A 22,291-nucleotide genomic window follows, 5' to 3' on the forward strand; every position below is an offset into this window, starting at 1 on the left:
TGGGCAGATATAAAAGATGTTTTTCCTCACTTAAAAGAGAAAAACTCCCTAAAAGGTAATTGTTTAAAGCAACAACAATAACAATTTTATTGTGGCGTTTATAATACATGTAGAAAGAATATTTTTTGTAAGCAAAAATAGCACAGAACATGAAGGGGAAATGGAAGCACTCTTTTAAGGTACTTAGACATAAAGTGATATAATACATATGAGGTCTGAAGGTTAACTGTGACAGATAAAAGATGAACTTGTAAATCCTAGAGCAATGACTAAAAAAAGAAAAAACAATGAGAGGTATAGCTGAGAAGCCAGCAATAGAGAGAAAAATAAAATCATTAAAAACACATAATTATCAAAAAGGAAGAGGGGAGGAGGAGAAAAAAAGAAAGAGCAGATGAGATAAACATAAAACAAGTAGCAAGATGGAAGATTTGATTTACACTTGACCATATAAATAGTCATATTAAATGTAAATGGTCTAAGTATTCTAATTAAAAGGCAGAGACTGTGATATGAGTAAAAAAAAAAAAAATCAACACCCAACCATACGCTGGTTATCAGAAAACAACTTTAAATATACAGATAAGTTAAAAGTAAAAAAAAAAAAAAAAAAGGAAAAAATATGCCAGATAAACACTAATCAAAATAAAGCTGGAGTGGATACACTGATACTTAAGTAGATGTAAAGCAAAGTACATTCCATTTTAAAGAGATCAATTAATCAAAAGGGCCTAACAATCTTGAATGTGTATGCACCTCATAAAAGAGAATCAAAATACATGAAGCAAAAACTGAAACGTAAGACATAGGCTAATTCACAACTATAGTTGGACATTTTAACATCTGTCTCAGTAACTGATAAAACAGAAAATTGGTTCGAATGTAGAAGACTAGACCAACATTTTTAGCCAACTTGATGTGATTTACATTTACAGAAGACAAGAGCAGAGTGCACAGGCTTTTCAACTGCACATGAAACTTGTATCAAAATAGACCAAATTCTGGACCATTAAATAAGTCTCAGTAAATTTTTAAAAATACGTTTTCTGACTGTAATTAAGTTAGAAACCAATAAAATATCTGGGAAAATCACCAAATATTACGAAATTAAAAACATTTTTATAACCCATGGCCAAAAAAAGAAAACACAAAGGAAATTATAAGGTATTCTGGACTGAATGAAAATACATCAAAATTTGAGCAATGTAGTGAAGTAGTGCTTAGAGGTTAATTAAAAGCATCAATTGTATATATTTAAGGAAGGAAAAAACAGTCCCAAAGCAATGCTCTGAGGTTAAGAAATGAGAAAAAGAACACATAAAATCCAAAGTAAACAGAGGAAAATAATAAAGATTAGAGCAGAAATTGATAAGATACAGAACCAGAAAACAATAGGGAAAAAAACCCCAATGAAACCAAAAGTTGCTTCTTTGAAAAGTAATAAAATTGGCAACCATACAGCCAGAATGGTCAGAAGAAAATTAATACTAGTAATAAGAGAGAGGACATTACTAGATTCTACAGACCTTAAAAGGATAAGGGAATATTATAAACAACTTTATGCCAATAAATTCAACAACTTAGATGAAATGGACAAACTCCTTGAAAGATACAAATCACAAACATCACTCAAAAAGAAAGAGATGAACTGAGTAGCCCATATCTACAAAAGAAATTAAATTTGTTGTCATAAACCTTCTCCTAAGAAAACTTCAGGCCCAGAGAGCTACACTGGTGACTTCTACCAAACATTTAAGAAAGACATAATATCATTTCAATATAAACTCTTCCAGAAAACAGAAGAGAAGGGAACAGTTCCCAACTTATTTTTTAGGCCAGCATTACCCTGGTACCAAAACCAAAGATATTACAAGAAAAGAAAACAAAGGGCCAGTATTTCCTATAATAGTGTGATAATCCTTAACAAAATCTTAGGAAAGAAAATCCAGCAATATATAAAAAGGATAAAATAGCATGGCCAAATACAAGGTTTGTTTAATATTTGAAAAGTAGTGTAATTCACTATATTAACAGAATAAGGGAGAAGAACTATATGATTAACTCAACAGATGCAGAAAAATCATCTCAGCAAATTAGCAATAGAAAAGAACTCCTCAATTATACTGATAAAAGGCATTTAAGAAAGACCTACATTTAACATCATTCTTAATGGTAAAATTCTGCCTGCTTTCCCCCGAAAACTGCTAGTAAGACAAAGTATCAGTTTTACCACTTTCATTCAACATTAGGGGTCCTAACCAGTCCAATAAGGCAAGACAAATAAGTAAAGACATACAGATCAGAAAAGAAGAAGTAAACTATATTTGCAAACAACAAGACTGTTTATATAGAAAAGAGCTACTAAAGAGCTACTAAAAGTAATAAAAGAGTTTAGAAAGATGGCAAAATACAAGTTCAAAATAAAAATTCAATTAGATTTCTATATTCCAACAACAAATACTTGGAAATTGAAATTTTACAACGCCATTTACCATAGTATAAAAAATGAAATCCTTAGGGATAAATTTAGCAAAATATGTGTAAGACTTGTGCACTGAAAAGTACAAAATGCTGCTGAGAAAAATTAAAGACCTACATAAATAGAGAAATACATCATGCGTGCGGACAAAAGACTCAATACTGATAATTCTCTATTGGTTTATTGATTCAACATGATGTCAATAAAACAGCAGGCCTCTTTGTAGAAACTAAGAAACTGATTCTACAATTTATATGGACAAAGGACCTATACTATCCAAAATTATTTTGAAAATAAGAATAAAGTTGGAAGAATTACCTCATCAGATTTCAAAACTTATCTGAAAGCTGTATTACTCAAAAGAATATGGTATTACCCTAAAGCTAGCCATAAAGATAAATAGAACAGAAAAGAGAGTCTACAAACAGACCCAACATATACAGCCAATTTATTTTCAAAAAAGGTGCCAAGGTAATCCAACGGGGAAAAGATTAATCTTTTCGACAAATGGGACAGGGACTGGAGATCCACACGCAAAGAAGGTATCAACCCTTACCTCACACCACATATAAAAATTAACTAAAAATGGATCACAGACCTAGCTACAAACGATTGTTAAAAAAGGGGTGCCTGGGTGGCTCAGTTGATTGAGCATCAGACTCGGTTTTGGCTCAGGTCATGATCTCAGGGTTGTGGGATCAAGACCCACATTGGGCTCCACAGCACAGAGTTTGCTTGTCCCTCTCCCTCTGCTCCTCCCCTTGCTCATGCTCTCTTAAATAAATAAATAAAATCTTAAAAAAAAAAAAAAAGATTGTTAAAAAAGACACAGCAGGGACACCTGGGTGGCTCAATCAGTTAAGTGTCTGACTTTTGACTTTGGCTCAGGGTTGTGAGATTGAGCCCCACGCTTGGGATTCTCTCTCTTCCTCTTCCTGTGCCCCATACCCACCACCCATTTGTGCATGTACACTCTCTCTCTCTCACACACACACAAAAAGACACTACAAGCCCCAAATGGAGTCACCTGTGCTTGGCACATGTCAGCAAACCAAGACTTAATACCTAACCTAACTGCAGTTTCATCTTCCCAGGAATGTAACTTTTAACCAGTCAACATGGAATTACCTGGTCAGGACTAATGAGATAATCTACCTGATAAACCCCTTCCATTTCCCTTAGGACTGTGACCTTGTCTGAAATGATGTATTCTTTAGTAGTAACTTCCTTTTCCTGCCCCCTTTCTGCCACACAAAACAAAACAAAACAAAAACCCCCCAAAAACAAAAACAAAAAAACCATTCCATTTTGTATAGCTCTTCAGAACTCCTTTCTGTTGCTAGATGGGATGCTGCTCAATTCATGAATCATTGAGCAATGCCAATTTGATCTTTACATTTACTCAGTTAAATGTTTTTTGTGTTTAATAAGATAAACCTAGGGACGCCTGGGTGGCTCAGTCGGTTAAGCGGCTGCCTTCTGCCCGGGTCATGATCCCAGGATCCTGGGATCGAGTCCCACATCGGGCTCCTTGCTCAGCGGGGAGCCTGCTTCTCTCTCTCTCCCTCTGCTTGTGCTCTCTCTGTCAAATAAATAAAATCTTTAAAAAAAAAAAAAAAAAAAAGATAAACCTATAAAACTTCAAAAGGAAATAGGAGACTATCAGTGACTTTGAGACAAAGAAGAGCATTACATAATGATAAGGGGTTCAATACAACAAGTGGCTATAACACTTGTAAATGTCTATGTACTCAACAGAGGAGCACCTAAATACATAAAACAAACATTAATAGACATAAAGGGAGAAACTGACAATAATATAATAATATTGGGAAACTTTAACACCCCACTTACACCAAAGGACAGATCAGACAGAAGGAGACAATGGCTCTGAACGACACATTAGACCACACAGGACTTAACAGATACATATGAACATCCCATCCAAAGAGAGCAGAATACACATTCTTTTCAAGTGCATATGGAATGTTCTCTAGGACAGATCACATGTTATGCCACAAAACAAGTCTCAATAAGTTTAGAAAGATTGAAATCATATCAAATATCTTTTCTGACAATGATATAAAACTAGAAATTAATTATAAGGAAAAAAACTGGAAAAAACCCACAAATAACGTGGAGGCTAAACAACATGCTACTAAAAAACCAATCTGTCAAATCAAAGAAGAAATAAAATAAACACATGGACACAAATGAAAATGTAAACATAATGGGCCAATGGGAAGCAGCAAAAGCAGTTCTAAGAGGCAAGTTTCTGGCAATAAGGGCCTACCTCAAGAAACAAGAAAAATCTCAAAATAATATAACCATAATACCTAAAGGAAACAGATAAAGAGCAAACAAAGCCCAAAGTTAGTAGGAAGAAGGAAATACAGATCAAAGCAAAAATAAATGAAATGGAGACTAAGAAAACAGAGAAAAGATTGATGAAACCATGTGGTGGTTCTTAAAAAAAAAAGAAAAAAACAACAAACTGATAAAACTTTAGCCAGACTCATCAAGAAAAAAGAAAGAAGATTCAAATAAATAAAATCAGATGAAAGAGAAGTAACAACTGACACTACAGAAATACCAAAGATTAAAAGAGACTACTACAAGAAACCATATGCCAGTAAGTTAGACAACCTGGAAGAAATGGATAAATTCCTAAAAACACAAACTTCTAAAACAAAATCTGGAAGAAATAAAAATCTGAACAGACTGATGACTTGTAATGAAACTGAATCAGTAATCAAAAAACCCTCAACCAACAAAAGTTCAGAACCAGATGGCTTCACAGGTGAATTCTACCAAACATTTATTTAAAAAAATTTTTTAAAGTTCTATTTATTTAAGTAATCTCTATACCCAATGTGGGGCTTGAATTCATGACCCTGAGATCAAGAGTCACATGCTCCACTGACTGAGCCAGCTAGGTGCCCCTAATTCTACCAAATGTTTGAAGAAGAGCTGATACCTATTATTGTCAAACTATTCCAGAAAATCAAAGAGGAAGAAAAGCTTCCAAATTCATTCAATGAGGACAGTATTACCTTGCTACCAAATCCAGACAAAGACACCACAAAACAAGTAACTACAGGTCCATGTTATCCCTCATGAACACAGATGCAAAAATCCTCAACAAAATATTAGCAAACTGAATTAACAATTTGTTAAAAGGATTATTCACCATGATGAAGTGGGACTTATTCCAGGGATGCAAGGATAGTTCAATATCTGCAAGTCAATCAACATGATATACCACATTAACAAAATAAGGGATAAAAACCACATAATCCTCTCAATAATTGCAGAAAAAGCATTTGACAAAATTCAGCATCCATTCATGATAAAAACTCCCAACAAACTGGGTTTAGAGGGAACATATCTCAACATAATAAAGGCCACAAACCCATAGTTAATATCATACTCAATGCTGAAAAACTGAAAGCTTTCACTCTAAGATCAAAAACAAGACAAAGATGTCCCAACTTTTATTAAAGATTTTATTTGTCAGAGAGACAGAGAGAGCGAGCGCACAAGCATGGGGAGCGGCAAGCAGAGGGAGAAGCAGGCTCCCCGTTGGGCAAGGAGCCTGACATGGGACTCAATTCCCAGGACCCTGGGATCATGACCCAAGCCAAAGGCAGACACCCAACCAACCGAGCCACCCAGGTGTCCCACTCCAACTTTTATTCAACACAGTACTGGAAGTCCTAGCTTTAGCAATCAGACAAGAAAAGGAGATCAAAGGTATCCAAATTAGTAAGGAAGAAATAAAACATTATTTGCAGATGGCATGATACTATATATAGAAAACCCTAAAGGCTACCAAAAAACTATTAGAACAAATAAATTCAGTAAAGTCGTGAGCACAAAATTAATACAGGGAACTCTGTCACATTCTATACACTAATAATGAAGTAGGAGAAAGAAAAATTAAGAAAAAATCCCACTGGGGCGCCTGGGTGGCTCAGTCAGCTAAACCTCTCCCTTTGGCTCAAGTCATGATCCCAGGGTCCTGGGATCAAACCTCATGTCAGACTCCCTGCTCAGTGAGGAGTCTGCTTCTCCCCCTGCCTCTGCTCCTGCTCTCTCTCTCAAATAAATGGATAAAATCTTTAAAAAAACCAAAAAACACTAATTTGAAAAGATATATCCACCTCCATGTTTGCTGTATCGTTATTTACAATAGCCAAGATATGAAAGTAACCTAAGTGTCCACCAATAGATGAAAGGATAAAGAAGAGGTGGTATATATACACAATGGAATATTACTCAGCCATAGAAAAGAATGAAATCTTGCCATTTGTGACAACATGGATGGAGCCAGAGAGTATATGCTAAGCAAAATAAGTCAGAGAGAAACAAGTATCGTATGATTTCACTCATGTGGAACTTAAGAAACAAAACAAATGAACAAAGGAGAAAAAAAAGAGAGACAAACCAAGAAACACACTCTTAACTACAGAGAACAAACTGATGGTCACCAGAAGGGAGGTGGGTGGGGGATGGGGGGACATAGGGGATGGGGATTAAGGAGTGTACTTGCTGTGATGAGCACTGGGTATTATATGAAGTGTTGAATCACTACATTGTACACCTGAAACTAACCTAATACTGTAAGTTATTAGTTATAGTATATAGTATATATACTATATAGTATAGTATATAATTACAACTATACTGGAATTAAAATAAAAACCTTAAAAAAAAAGATGTGATGCGCATGCATGTGCGCATGCACACAGAGACACTGGAATCTTACTGAGCCTTAAAAAAAGAATGAGATCCTGTCATTTGCGACAACATGGATAACCTAGAGGGTATTATGCTAAGTGAAATAAGTCAGAGAGAGAAAGAGAAATAAGTCAAACAGAGAAGACTAATACCATATGATTTCACTTATATGTGGAATCTAAAAAACAAAAGAACAAACCAACTAGAAACAGATTCATAAATACAAAGAACTAGTGGTTGCCAGAGGGGAAGGGATTGGGGGATAAGCAAAATAGGTGAGGGGATTAAGAGGTACAAACTTCCAGTCATAAACAAACAAGTCATGGAGACGAAAACTACTGCACAGGGAATATAGTCAATAATACTGTAATAATGTTGTATGGTGAGATGGTAACTACACTTATCATGGTGAGCACCGCATAACTGATAAAATTGTTGAATCACTATGTTGTACACTGGAAACTAATATAACGTTGTATGTAATAAGACTTTAATAATAAAAATAAAATAAATAAGTTAACCATACACTTTACACATGACCTAGCAATTTCGTTCCTAGATGTTTACCGAATAGAAATGAAAATGTATGTCCACAAAAGGACGCAGACTCAAAGTTCACAGCAGCATTATTCTTAATAGCCCCAAACTAGAAGCAACTGAATAAACCATCAAGCGGTGAATGGATCTCCATACAAATTAATTCTGCTCCATAATAAGAAGAACAAGTGACTGATACATACCAATAAGGATGAATCTCAGCAGCACTGCGTTAACTGAAAGAACCCTAATACAAAAGACTGCATACTGGACCATTCAACTAATATGAAATTACAGAAAAATCAAAACTAGAGTGATAGAAAGCAAATCAGTGGTTGCCAGGAGCTGGAGCGTCAGGGCAGAAACTGATTCTAAAGGGTCACAGAAGAACTCTTCCAGATGATGGAAATGTTCTATATGGTAATTGTGGTGCTGGTTACACTAATGTATACATTTGTCAGAATTCTTGTTTTGTACACCCAAATTTGGTGAATTCTACTGTAGGTAAATGTACCCCAATAAAGTTTATAAAAAAATAAAAAAGACTTTACTCCCACATCAGTACCAAAACCAGCACACAGTGAGCTCCTGGCAACAGAGCTGGAAGAACTCATCCCTCTGATCACTACCTGATGCTGCAGAGCCCGTTGCAGACGGCGACTCCTCGTATAGTAATGCCCTGGACAGTTCGCTGGCGGTAACACGACGGCTCTTCTTCCCACTATTGCCCGGGACACACTGCAGAAAGTAAGGGCGTAAGAAAAGATTGTAACCTCTCAAGCCTCATATTACAAACTAACTGGCAGATCTTCAACTTCACATGTTAAACAGAATAAAGTGCATACATAAGGGACAGGTCAGACAGTTTAGCCTGTCCCCAAGAATGTGATTTTGACCTTTCTATGTGATATTAAAGACACTGCTGGCTTCTGAGCACCCACCACACACAGGCACCATACAGTTGTGTGTGTCTGTTTTGTCATTCCAAAAATACATACTGAACGTTTTGTAAGTTCTAAGCACTATTCCCAAAACTTAGGAATAGTGAACAAAACAGAGGTCCAGCTATCCTGAGCTTACATTGCATGGGAAGGATTATAGGAATATTACTTCATTTAATCCTCAGAATAAGCCATCAAGGATTAATCTCTTCATTTTTCAAGTGAGGAACAAAGAAGGAAGGCTGACTGACTTGGTTCAGCTAACATGCCAAACAAGGGCCAGAGTGTCTGCATTCCTGTCTTGTTCCACAGCCCAGCTCTGCTCACTGGGATACACTGCCTTGCACATTTCTAGCAAGTGCACTAATATCAGGCTTTGAAATTTCAGCATATTTTCTTGTTTTGGATCATCAGATTGTGAACATTTGTCAAAAAAGGGTATTATGCCTTGAAGGGAAGACTGAAGAAAAACCGTAAAGATTCACACTTGTCTTGAATCCTATACCTAAATAGAGAAACATCCTATTCACCAAAGTTTAACTGGATACATACCTCTGAGAATGATTTTTGGGTAAAGAGATGAAAAGTTAAAGGAAAATAACCATGCAGTTTTTGGTTTTGAAAATGATGTGCAGTCCCGCATCGGGCTCCCTGCTCAGCAGGGAGTCTGCTTCTCCCTCTGGCCCTCCCCCTCTCATGTGCTCTCTCTCTCTCTCTCAAATAAATAAATAAAATCTTTAAAAAAAAAAAAAAGAAAAAAAAGAAAATGATGTGCATAAGTGTGGAACTAGTTGCTTACTTTACTGAGCAGTAATGAGCAGAAAGTGGCTCCCCCCCGCCCTTCGTCCATACCTGGTATCCCTCAACTGTGCCTGCAAGAGTGCACTCACTCCATTCAGGTCTTGTCAGTATGGTTTACTCCTACCTTACCACACTGTAACCCCAGTTGTAAGTAAGACAATATATTTTACAGGCAACAGATATGTTAAGTTTAATGACTGGATATCAATTTTTTTTTAACATTTTAGTTCTTTATTTCAGAGAGAGACAGAACATGTGTGCATGTGAGCAGGGGTAAGGGCAGAGGGAGTCTCGAGCTGACTCTGGGCTCAGCACAGAGCCTGACGTGGGGCTTGATCTCACCACCCTGAGATCATGACCTGAGTGGAAATCATGATTCGGATGCTTAACTGACTGAGCCACCCAGGCATCCCTGGATATCAAATTTTAAAGGGGGGGGTGTGTGTGTGGAAACCCAGTTCACACAGAAAATGTGAAAGACAGCACTTTGGGAATAAACCTCACAAAGTATCTAAGAAACTAGGACACAGATTCTTTAATTCCTGCTTTTAAAATGTAGCCAGGTAGACAGAGTGCGTATTTCTGGAAAACAAACCTGCCTCAACCCCAGCTGTGGTGCCGATTACCCGCTAGGCCTTCAGTGTTGAGCCCCAGGGCAAGAACCTTAATTTTAATGAGGACCCACATTTATGTTCTCGCTCACATGCTGGAGGTGGGATCACTTACATACTTAGCTTCCGGGCAAATATCCCTTCTCATTTGATCTGAAGATTCACAGGATCTGAGCATGTCTGCTTGCAGTAAGTTTAGCTGTAGTGGTGAGCTGCTCCTTGAGTTAACACAGGGGTGCTCTCCACATGGCATCTCCCATTTTCCCTCTGCCCGCCTCTGGCTGAAGACAGAGGATGGCGGCTCCAGGTGTGGAGTCACCGCGGATACCGAGGGCGGTGTTCCAGAAGAGCCCGCTGCTCCCAGGAACGCATACGGACAGAAGGATGGTGACAAGAGGGGACAGCCAGGGGGGTCAGGCAGGAAAATGGTCATCACAGTATCTAAGGAAGGAGAAGGGAGAGCAGGAAAAGACTGCAAGTCGTTCCATAAAGGGGCCTTAGGCAGCCGGTCAAGTGTGGTCAGGGATGCTGTGTGCTCTCTTCCCACAGAGGGCAGGGCCGGGGCGGGGCGGGGTGGGATAAGGTAAGGAGCCAGGCTGGGAACCATCAGGGCAGCCGGGAAGGACAGGCTGGAGGCCTGTGGAGAGGAGGCAAGGGAAGGGCCCCAGGACTGCCTGTACTGGCCATCTCCTCCCAAGTGGGGACAGAAGGTGTCCTGAGAGCCCCTGCTGTTCCACAGTCCCCGCGGCTTCTTCCGCCTGTGCTTCTCCTTCATGCAGCCAGCTGACTGGGCCTGCTTGGAAGCAGAGTCTCCTGAAAGCATAGAGAGGGAGGCATATTATGGAAAACTGGAACCAAAAAGGAAGACAGGAATGCCACTTGCAGGTAATTATAAGTAGATGAGGAAGGAATAGACACTTGTCAATAGTAACCATGTCCACTCCTACTTATACTGAAAACATGAGCAAGATCCCGGATAAAAGCTGTTGTTGTAAAATAAACTTATTTCAGTATCTCTCAATCACTTGCTTATAAAATCAGCTTCTCGGATCCAGGATCTAAGAAAGATCCCAGATAACAAAGTTGATATGAATTTATTCTGTGAGCATCTCTCAGTTTCTTAGAAGCAAAACCCCTATTCCTTACTCCGTATCTCCCAGTACTTACTTACACATATTTATAAAATTGATAAATGAAACACAGTTTTTAAAATATAAGTACCTTGAACACACAAATGTTTAGCTTTGTTTCTGCTTTCTTGCTGAAGACAGGATCTGTAGGGTGATGAGAGGATCTTTTTCCGGAATTTATCAACATAATTCTGTTCCTCCTTCTGGGTGTGGGCTGACAGAACAGCCTTTGTGAGCCCTATGTGTTTAAATTCTTCTGAGGTTAGTGGAGCTGGGTGTGTGCCTGGGGTCCAGGGCTCACACGCTGGGGCAGCATCCTCTGCTGGAATCACTTCTGCTGAGGTAAGAAGGAGACAGATTTTATCTTTTTATTAACATATAATGTATTATTGGTTTCAGAGGTACAGGTCTGTGATTCATCAGTCTTATATAATACCCACTGCTCATTACATCACATGCCCTCCTTAATGTCCATCACCCAGTTACCCCAACCCCCCACCCCCTTCCCCTTCAGCAACCCTCAGTTTGTTTCCTATGATTAAGAGTCTCTTATGGTTTGTCTCCCTCTCTGGTTTCAGTCTTGCTTTATTTTTTCCTCTCTTCCCCTATGATCCTCTGTTCTGTTTCTTAAATTCCACATATCAGTGAGATCATATGATAATTGTCTTTCTCTGATTGATTTATTTCACTTAGCATAATACCCTCTAGTTCCATCCACGTCGTTGCAAATGGCAAGTTTTTATTTTTTTGATGGCTGAGTAATAACCCATTTTATATATATATACCACATCTTCTTTACCCATTTATCTGTCGATGGACATCTGGATTCTTTCCATAGTTTGGCTATTGTGGACACTGCTGTTATAAACATTTGGGTGCAGGTACCCCTTCAGATCACTACATTTGTATCTTTGGGGTAAATACCCAGTACTGCAATTGCTGGGTCATAGGGTAGCTCATTTTCAACTTTTTGTGGAGCTTCCATACTGTTTTCCAGAGTGGCTGCACCAGCTTGCATTCCCACCAATAGTGTAAGAGGGTTCCCCCCTTTCTCCACATCCTCACCAACATCTGTCCTTTCCTAACTTGTTCATTTTAGCCATTCTGACTGGTATGAAGTGGTATCACTTTGTGGTTTTGATTTGTATTTCCTTGATGCCAAGTGATGTAGAACATTTTTTCATGTGTCTGTTGGCCATTTGGATGTCTTCTTTGGAGAAATGTCTATTCATATCTTCTGCCCATTTCTTGATTGGATTATTTGTTCTTTGGGTATTGAGTTTGAGAAGTTTTTTTTTTTTTAAAGATTTTATTTATTTGAGAGAGCACAAGAGGGGGTAGGGTCAGAGGGAGAAGCAGACTCCCCACTGAGCAGGGAGCCCCGATATGGGACTCGATCCCGGAACTCCGGGATCATGACCTGAGCCAAAGGCAGTCGCTTAACCAACTGAGCCACCCAGGTGCCCGAGTTTGATAAGTTCTTTATAGATTTTGGATACTAGCCCTTTATCTGATATGTCATTTGCAAGTATCTTCTCCCATTCTGTCAGTTGTCTTTGGGTTTTGTTTCCTTCACCGTGCAAAAGCTTTTATCCTGATGAAGTCCCATTAGCTCATTTTTGCCTTTGTTTCCCTTTGGAGATGTGTCTAGCAAGAAGCTGCTGTGGCCGAGGTCGAAGAGGTTGCTGCCTGTGTTCTCCTCTAGGATTTTGATGGACTCCTGTCTCATATTTAGGTCTTTCATCCATTTTGAGTCTATTTTTTGTGAATGGTGTAAGGAAATGGTCCAGTTTCATTCTTCTGCATGTGCCTGTCCAGTTTTCCCAACACCATTTGTTGAAAAGGCTGTCTTTTTTCCATTGGATATTCTTTCCTGCTTTGTTGAAGATTAGTTGACCACAGAGTTGAGGGTCCATTTTTGGGTTCTCTATTCTGTTCCATTGATCGATGTGTCTATTTTTGTGCCTGTTCCATACTGTCTTGATGATGACAGCTTTGTAATAGAGCTTGAAGTCCAGAATCGTGATGCTGTCAGTTTTGGTTTTCTTTTTCAACATTCCTTTGGCTAATCGGGGTCTTTTTTGGTTCCATATAATTTTAGGATAATTGGTTCCAGCTCTGTGAAAAAAGTTGATGGTATTTTGATAGGGATTGCATTGAATGTGCAGATTGCTCTAGGCAGCATAGACATTTTAACAATATTTATTCTTCCAGTCCATGAGCATGGAATGTTTTTCCATTTCTTCACATCTTCCTCAATTTCTTTCCCGAGTGTTCTATAGTATTCTGAGCATAGATCCTTTGTCTCTTTGGTGAGGTTTACTTCTATGTATCTTCTTATGGTTTTGGGTGCAATTGTAAATGGGACTGACTCCTTAATTTCTCTTTCTTCTGTCTCAGTGTATAAAAATGCAACTGATTTCTGAATAGAAATGCATTGATTTTATATCTTGCCTCTTTGCCGAATTCCTGTGTGAGTTTTAGCAATTTTAAGGTGGAGTCTTTTGGGTTTTCCACATAGAGTATCATGTCATCTGAGAAGAGTGAGTTTGACTTCTTTGCTGATTCTGATGCCTTTTCTTTTTGTTGTCTGACTGCTGAGGCTAGGACTTCTAGTACTATGTTGAACAGCAGTGGTGATAGTGGACATCCCTGCCATGTTCCTGATCTTAGGGGAAAAGCTCTCAGTTTTTCCCCATTAAGAATGATATTTGCTGTGGGCTTTTCATATATGGCTTTTATGATATTGAGGTATGTTCCTTCTATCCCTACACTGTGAAGAGTTTTAATCAAGAAAGGATGCTGTACTTTGCCAAACGCTTTTTCTGCATCAATGGAGAGGATCTTACGGTTCTTGTCCTTTCTTTTATTGATGTAGTGCATCACGTTGATTGATTTGTGGATGCTGAACCACCCTTGCAGCCCAGGAATAAATCCCACTTGGTTGTGGTGAATAATCCTTTTAATATACTGTTGGATCCAACTGGCTAGTATTTCGGTGAGAATTTTTGCATCCATGTTCATCAGGGATATTGGTCTGTAATTCTCCTTTTTGGTGGGGTCTTTGTCCGGTTTTGGGATCAAGGTAATGCTGGCCTCACAGAAAGAGTTTGGAAGTTTTCCTTCCATTTCTAGTTTTTGAAACAGCTTCAGAAGTATAGGTATGAATTCTTCTTTAAATGTTTGGTAGAATTCCCCTGGGAAGCCATCTGGCCCTGGGCTCTTGTTTGTTGGGAGAATTTTGATTACTGTTTCAATTTCCTTGCTGGTTATGGGTCTGTTCAGGTTTTCTATTTCTTCTTGTTTCTGTTTTGGTAGTTTGTACATCTCTAGGAATGCATCCATTTCTTCCAGATTGCCTAATTTGTTGGCATATAGTTGCTCATAATATTTTCTTATAATTGTTTGTATTTCTTTGGTGTTGGTTGTGATCTCTCCTCTTTCATTTGTGATTTTATTTGGGTCCTTTCCCTTTTCTTTTTGAAAAGTCTGACTAGAGGTTTATTGGTCTTATTCTTTCCAAGAACCAGCTCCTAGCTTTGTTGATCTGTTCTACTGTTCTCTTGGTTTCTACTTCATTGATTTCTGCTCTAATCTTTATTATTTCTTTTCTCCTGCTGGGTTGAGGCTTAATTTGCTGTTCTTTCTCCAGCTCCTTTAGGTGTAGGGTTAGGTTGTGTATTTGAGACCTTTCTTGTTTCTTGAGAAAGGCTTGTATTGCTATATACCTTCCCTCTTAGGACCACCTTTGCTGCATCCCAAAGATTCTGAACAGTTGTGTTTTCATTTTCATTGGTTTCCATGAATTCTTCTTTAATTTCCTGGTTGACCCATTCATGCTTCAGTAGCATACTCTTTAGCCTCCATGTATTTGAATTCTTTCCAAATTTCCTCTTGTGATTGAGTTCCAGTTTCAAAGCATTGTGGTCCAAAAATTGCAGGAAATGATCCCAATCTTTTGGTACCAGTTGAAGACCTGATTTGTGACCCAGTATGTGATCTATTCTGAATGTTCCATGTGCACTCAAAAAGAATGTGTATTCTGTTGCTTTGGGATGGAATGTTCTGAATATATCTGTGAAGTCCACCTGGTCCAGTGTGTCATTCAAAGTCCTTATTTCCTTGTTGATCTTCGATAGATTTCATCTTAATTGCTACCAATTATTTGCATTTATTTATTTTCACTAATTTAATTGCTTTTCAATAAATTCTTACAACCGTTATTACAATAGCTGGAATATAAAACTTCATCAACCTAGCAAATAAATTGGTTTTACTTTTTCTGCCTTTCTTTATACTCTTTGTACACTTGTATATACATTGTACAGTTGTAACACTCAATGTGTACACACATATTTATTAAAATCTTATTGTAAATATTTTATCTTCTTAGATTATTCCAAATGTTTTTTATCTTTGAATTAATTTTACAAATCTGTAATATATTCATGGGGTTCAAAAATCAAAAAGCCTTGAAAAGGCAGTCAGTAAATCCTCCCCACTCCTGTCTACTATGTGCCTAGTTCTTGATTTTCCTCACAGAAAACCGTTTCTTTCATTTTCTTATCAGTTCAGTTTATGCACCTATAAAGAAGCATGAATATAGATTTTTACCTCAGAGGCATGTAATATGTACACTATCTATAGTGTGTTTCTTTCACTTAATGGTGTCCCTTCTACCAGTACAATGGCAGCTGTCTTACACTTTTTCTGTATCATAGGGCTTCCATTTCACGTGTATACCACAATTTATTAAAGTAAACACCGGTAGACAGACTTTTAGTTGCTTCTAAACATTACTTCTCCCAAGTACAAGAGATTTCATGGTGGACACAGTGGTGGGCTTCCCCACAACATCCCTTTCACCTCTCCCCTCTGTGCAGTCTCCAGGAGCTGTGGGTTTGTGTGCCCCACTCCACTTCCAGAAGTGGACTCCGATTCGTTTAAATCAACAGAGCACAGCCAAGATGGAGTAACAGGGACTGGATTTACCTTCCTGCCTGAAATCAACTAAGAAAATGGACAAAACATATGAACCAATAAGCTCCAAAACACCGAACATCAGTGAACAAAAGAGTGACCCCTGAGGGAGGGAAAACAAACGAGGTGAGCCCTGGGGCTGCCCCAGCCTACTGCCTTGAGAGTTTCTGAGGTGCAGGGTGGGGAAACCAGCTGGAGCCTGTGAACGCCCCCAGCTGAAGAGGCAGAGCTGAAGAGTCTGGTTGGTGGCTAGAGTTTTCAGGGAAGAGTACTGGGGAGGAGAGCTGCAGAGAGTGGGCTCCACAGAGTCAAAGAGAACCCCCTGGAGTATTCACCAGTGCACTCACAGGAGGAGGAAGAGAAGAAACAATCACTGAAACTCACACTATGCAGAGAACAGCATGTGCTCCTGTCAGCCAGACTAGAAAATCTCCTAACTCTCGGGGTACTGGGTACAGTACTCAGAAGGACCTTGCCTCAGTAGCAGACAGTAATTAGCCATAGACTACACACCGCTCTAGTTCTGCCAAATGAATCTGAAAAGGATCGATTTATTTCCAAGTAACTTAGCTGGGTCCCAGAATTAAGCTCATCTATATTTATGGGAATGGATACTCACTAGCACCCATTCACAACATCTGGCATCCAATCCAAAACTGCCAGACATGCAAACAAGCAGGGAAAATACAACCCATAAGATGGAGAAAAGTAGTCAACCAGCTCGGGACTAGCAGAGATGTCAGAATCAGAGACGGGGACATTAATAGCTACTATACTGCACTCCATACTGCTAGAGGGAAGATCAAACATGTTAGAGACATGGAAGATGTAACAAAAGAAAGACCTGAACAGGACTTCTCAAAATGAAAATTACCATACATGAAATAAGAAATACACTGAATGGAATACAAGTGACAGGTATCGCATTAGAAAAGATTCGTGAACTTGAAGACGCCTCAGGAGCCTATCCAAAATCAAACTTAGAGGGAAAATAAAAAAAGACTGGAAAACTGAACCCAGCATCAGTGGACTATGGGACAACTGCAAGCGGCCTATACACATGTAACTGGAGTCCCAGGAAAAGAGGAGAGAGAAGCAGTACTGGAAAAAACGGGAGGGAAGACTTTCAATTTGATGGAAACTGTAAACCTACAAATCCAAGAAGCTCGATGAACCAGAAGGACAGCGCATCTTGGCATATCATACTCAAACCATGGAAATCAGTGATAAAGAGAACATCTGGGTGGCTCAGTGGGTTAAGCATCTGCCTTCGGTTCAGGTCATGGTCCCAGGGTCCTGGGATCGAGCCCCACATCAGGCTCCCTGCTTGGTGGGGAGCCTGCTTCTCCCTCTGCCTGCTGCTTCCCCTGCTTGTGCACTTGCACTCTCTCTCTCTCTCTGGTAAATAAATAAATAAAATCTTTAAAAAAAAAAAAAAAAAAGAGGGGCGCCTGGGTGGCTCAGTTGGTGAAGCGACTGCCTTCAGCTCAGGTCATGATCCTGGAGTCCTTGGATCGAGTCCCGCATCGGGCTCCCTGCTCGGTGGGGAGTCTGCTTCTCCCTCTGACCCTCCCCCTTCTCATGTGCTCTCTCTCTCTCATTCTCTCTCTCTCAAATAAATATTAAGAAAAAAAAAGAGAGAGAGAGAGATAGAACATCTTACAAGCAGCCAGAGAGAAGCTGTGCTGGAAACAAACCAAAGACAGCAGCAGATTCCTTGTCGGAAACAGTGCATTGAGAAGACGGTGGAGCAACATCTTTAAGTACTGAACGATGAAATTGCCAACCAGAATTCTATGCTCTGCAGAATACCCTTACAACAGGAAGGGACAACAGAGACATTTTCAGACACACAAAACCAGAAAGGCTTCACCACCACTAGACCCATGGGAAAAGAACTAGTCAAGGAACTCATGCAGGGAGAAGGAGAATGATCCTAGATGAATCGACAAAACAGAACAAAAGCAGTGGAAGAGGTAACTACATGGGTAAACAGGTGAAGAGATAACCACCACCTACACGAGAACAACAGCAGCATAGGGTGAGATTTACGACATATGTAGAAGGAAAACATAAGCCAAACATAAGCCAACAAAGGCCAGAAGGGGGAAGCAAAAGTACCCTATTGTTTGGTTTTTACACTATACATGAAGTGGTATAATATTTCCAGAAGGTGGGTTGTGAACAATCGAATGTGTACACCATGAGCCCCAAAGCAACCACTAAAATAAAGCCCACTCTAAATATTAACATACCCAGGTTAAAAGTAAAAAGGTGGAAAAGATATAACATGGCTAGTACTAATAAAAAAATGCTGCAGTGAATACATTAATATAAGACAAAATGTATTTTATTTATTTTTTAAAAAGATTTTATTTATTCATTTGACAGAGAGAGAGCATGAGCTGAGGGGAGAGGCAGAGGGAGAGGAAGAAGCAGACGCCCTGAGGAGCAGGGACCCTGATGCGGGTGGGGCTCGATCCCAGGACCCCGAGATCATGACCTGAGCCAAAGGCAGACGCTTAACTGACTGAGCTCCCCCAGCACCCTGACAAAGTGTATTTTACAGCAGAGAATGTACAAGGGATAAAGAAGGTCATTTCACAAGACAAAAAAGTCCAGTTCATCAAGAAGACATGACGCTTCTAAACATTTATGCACAAGAGTGCTTTCAAAATGCATGAAACAAAAACCAGTAGTATCGCTAGAAGAAACAGACAAATCCATTAATTATGGTCAGAGATTTCCGTTCTCCTCCTGAAGCAGAACAAGTACTGAGAAACCTAGTAAGGACAGACAGGATCTGAACAACAGTAACAACCACCCTGACTTGGTTTACACAGAACATTCAACCCAACAGCAGCAGAAAAAACATTCTTCCCAGTGCACACAGAACAGTCATCCAGAGAGACCGTATCACAGACCATAAAACAAGGCTCGACAAATATAGAATTCAGGTTCTGTATTTTCTCTGACTACAATGGGATTAAATTAGAAATCAGTAACAGAGCCGTGGAAAACCCCCAAATCTGTGGTGCTTAAGTAATGTACGATAACAGACACATGATGATGAGTGATTTCAAATGAGACAGCTGGGGGGTAGTAGTCAGTATTAGAACATGATGAAAATGACACAATCCACCAAAATGCATTGAATGCAGCAAAAGGTAAAAAGAACATTTGTACTAAAATCCGGTAGGAAAGAAAAATGTCTGAAATCGATTATTTCACCTTCCACATTGAGAACCTGGAAAGAGAAGAGCAAGATAAAACCAAAGTAAGCAGAAGAAAGGAAATAACAAAGACCAGAGCAGAAGTCCGTGATGTAGAGAACAGGAAAACAACGAACAAAGCCAGTGCAATCGTAAGCTGGTTCTTTGAGAAGACCAATCAAATTGATTAAACTCTAGCCAGACTGATCAGGGGAAAAAGAAAAGAAAGACAGAAGGTGCCAACCTCAGAAATGACAGAGGAGCATCATTAGAGATCATACAGGTGTCAAAAGAAGAATAAAGGAACATTATGAACACTTTTATTCCAATAAACCTGACAACGTAGACAAAATACACCAATTCTTTGAAAGACACAAACTAACAAAGTTCACTCAACAAGCAGAAAACCTCAACAGCCCTGTGTCTATGACAGAAACTGAATCTGCAGTTAAACACTTAGCTAGGAAAACTCTAACCCCAGATGCCTTCACTGATTCCTAATTGAATTATTTTAAATTTGAGACGTATGACAGCCCAATGTATTTTATAACTCAACGAACATATCGTGTATGCTTGAGAATGCGTATTGTGCAGGTATCAGGTGCTGTGTTCCGTGAAGGTCAACTAGGTCAACGTGGTTGATAGCATTGTTCAGATTATCTGCTTTACTCATTTTCTGTCTAGATTTTTTTTTTTTTTAATTTTATTTAACTGTCTAGATGTTTTATCAACTGCACAGAAGGGGTGTTATATTCTTCAACTATGGTTATAGAAAGTCTATTTCTCTCTTTAACTCTTTCCATTTTTACCTCCTATCTTGAAAGCTCCGTTAGTAGCAAATATGCACAATGTATTCTGATTGCCGTGTCTCCCTGATGAACTGTTTGGCACCATGAAGCGTCTCTGGGAAGACCCTGTCTTGAAGTATAAACCATACCGGATCACCAGCCTTCTTATGCTTCTCGTTTGCATTGTCTCTCTTTCCCCATTTGTTCTCAATCCATTTGTGGATTTATATTTAAACTATACTTCCCAGACAGTATATGGCTGGGTCTTGATTTTTTTTTTTTTTTCATCTGTTCTGACAATTTCTGCCTTTTAATGGGAGTAGATATAGTTGGGTTTAGAGTGATTAATATTAATATGACATATTCCCTCTGGTGGTGATGGCTATTGCCCTCTTCCTCCTTTTCTGCCCTTCTTTTGGATTATTTGTGTGTTTATTATTTTTTCTTAGAGAGAGAGAGTGTGCGTGTGTGAGTGGGGGCAGAGGGAGGGAGAGAGAGGAGGGAGAGAAAATCCCAAGCAAGCTCCACACCCAGCACAGAGCTTGATCCCACGACCCCCTGAGATCATGACCTGAGCTGAAACCAAGAGTCAGATGCTTAACTGACTGAACCACCCAGATGCCCCAGGTTTATTTGTGTGTTTCTTAAAATTACATTTTAATTGATCTCTTGGCTTTATTTTACACTCCAACTTGACCCTACTACAGATTCAAAAACATGTGTTAATGGAATGGTTTCTGGAGACTACTTATGACTCCCTAGTCTGCCACTCATCTGCTGTGTGACTTTGGGCAAGTTAAGGGACTTAACCTGTTTGTGCCTTAACTGCTCCGTATACATAATGGAGATCATGACTGGCAGGGAAATGCGTTTGTGGTCACAGTCCTCAGACCCCACTCATTAGTAGAGTCACGGTGTAAGCTGCAGGAATATAGGCTTTCCAAACAGTAGAAGATATATGGATACTCTACAGATCCCCTGATTCTGTTTCCTGTCCTTGGAATAAAGATGGGCCCCACAGATGCTGAGACTGGTTTAAGATCAGGAGAAACAATTATCAGTAAATATTCCCTTAAATGAAAGCTTAGAGACTTCAATATGAGTTCTTTCAAAATGGTAATATACACCAGAGTACAAGAAGTTTAGAGGCATAACCAAAAAATTCTTTTGCCACTGGGTGAGACCCACCCTGTGCGGGCTGGCACTGGCAGCTGTATGTCCACATGGGAATCGAAAGTGTTAAGAAAGGGACACTAAAAAATGTGCATCTGCCCCTTCCTGAGGGGCTAGCTCAGCTCCGATAAAACTATTTTCAGTTCATTAGAAACGTAATCTAATCTCACAACAGCTGTGACTCTTATGTCTTCTCACTGACGCCCAGCCCACCTGTCAATACTATACTCTCCATCTCCAAGGGTCAGTGTGAGGATCAAGTGAGTTAATTCTTATGAAGGACTCAGGACAGATGGCGGCACAGAGTAATAGCTCAACATGTTTACGAATCTGCCACTGAAGACCAGCAAAGAGAAATGAGAGAGAACTGAAAACCTGATTTAACACCTTTGTCGCCAGTTCTTCATCCACCAAATTGTTATAACAACAAAGTCAAAGGACAGGAGGCAGTAAAAAGGAACAAAAAGAAGACATCAGAATAATTTACCAAGTCATTATGTTGTTAAAAGGAAGAGAGTTTTAAACACACTCTCCTCATTGTCATCAGGCCAATACAAAAATCTGGACGTATATATGGTCAATCTAGTCACAACCACAGTCAAAGTTTGACAAGGACACCTTTCAAGGGCAGCAACAAAGTGACCTAATGCAGCCCCACAGGAAACTTCATCAGTGATAGTTAACACTAACTGAGGACTTATTACTATGTTATCAGGTACTGTTTCTAAGTGCTTCCCACACATCAGCTGATGTGACAAGTGACAATGACTTAGAAATACAGTCCCAACTATGTAACCAATACAAACATGATGATATTTCCAAAAGTACTTTAACTGAGTCAAAGAAAGGAAAACATAATTATAATTTAAGAAGTCATTCCTAAGTAACTGATGTTAAGG

At 39.2% G+C, this 22,291-nt stretch overlaps 1 protein-coding gene across 11 annotated transcripts in view; it reads right to left on the minus strand.

Moving 5' to 3' along the window:
• Positions 1-22,291, minus strand: part of PER3 (period circadian regulator 3) — a 58,966-nt gene that overhangs the window by 5,595 nt on the left and 31,080 nt on the right. For 10 of the 11 annotated variants that reach the window (XM_036064539.2, XM_078073835.1, XM_036064543.2 and 7 more), the window contains 3 exons: positions 11,331-11,576; positions 10,225-10,922; positions 8,386-8,494 (listed from right to left, as the gene is read on the minus strand). In XM_036064539.2, coding sequence (XP_035920432.2) covers positions 8,386-8,494; positions 10,225-10,922; positions 11,331-11,576 — 1,053 coding nt within the window. The remainder of the gene's footprint in view (positions 1-8,385; positions 8,495-10,224; positions 10,923-11,330; positions 11,577-22,291) is intronic. The other variant, XM_036064542.2, reaches the window with a different exon arrangement.

The sequence above is a fragment of the Halichoerus grypus genome, chromosome 5 (genome assembly GCF_964656455.1).
Source record: "Halichoerus grypus chromosome 5, mHalGry1.hap1.1, whole genome shotgun sequence".
NCBI lineage: Eukaryota > Metazoa > Chordata > Mammalia > Carnivora > Phocidae > Halichoerus > Halichoerus grypus.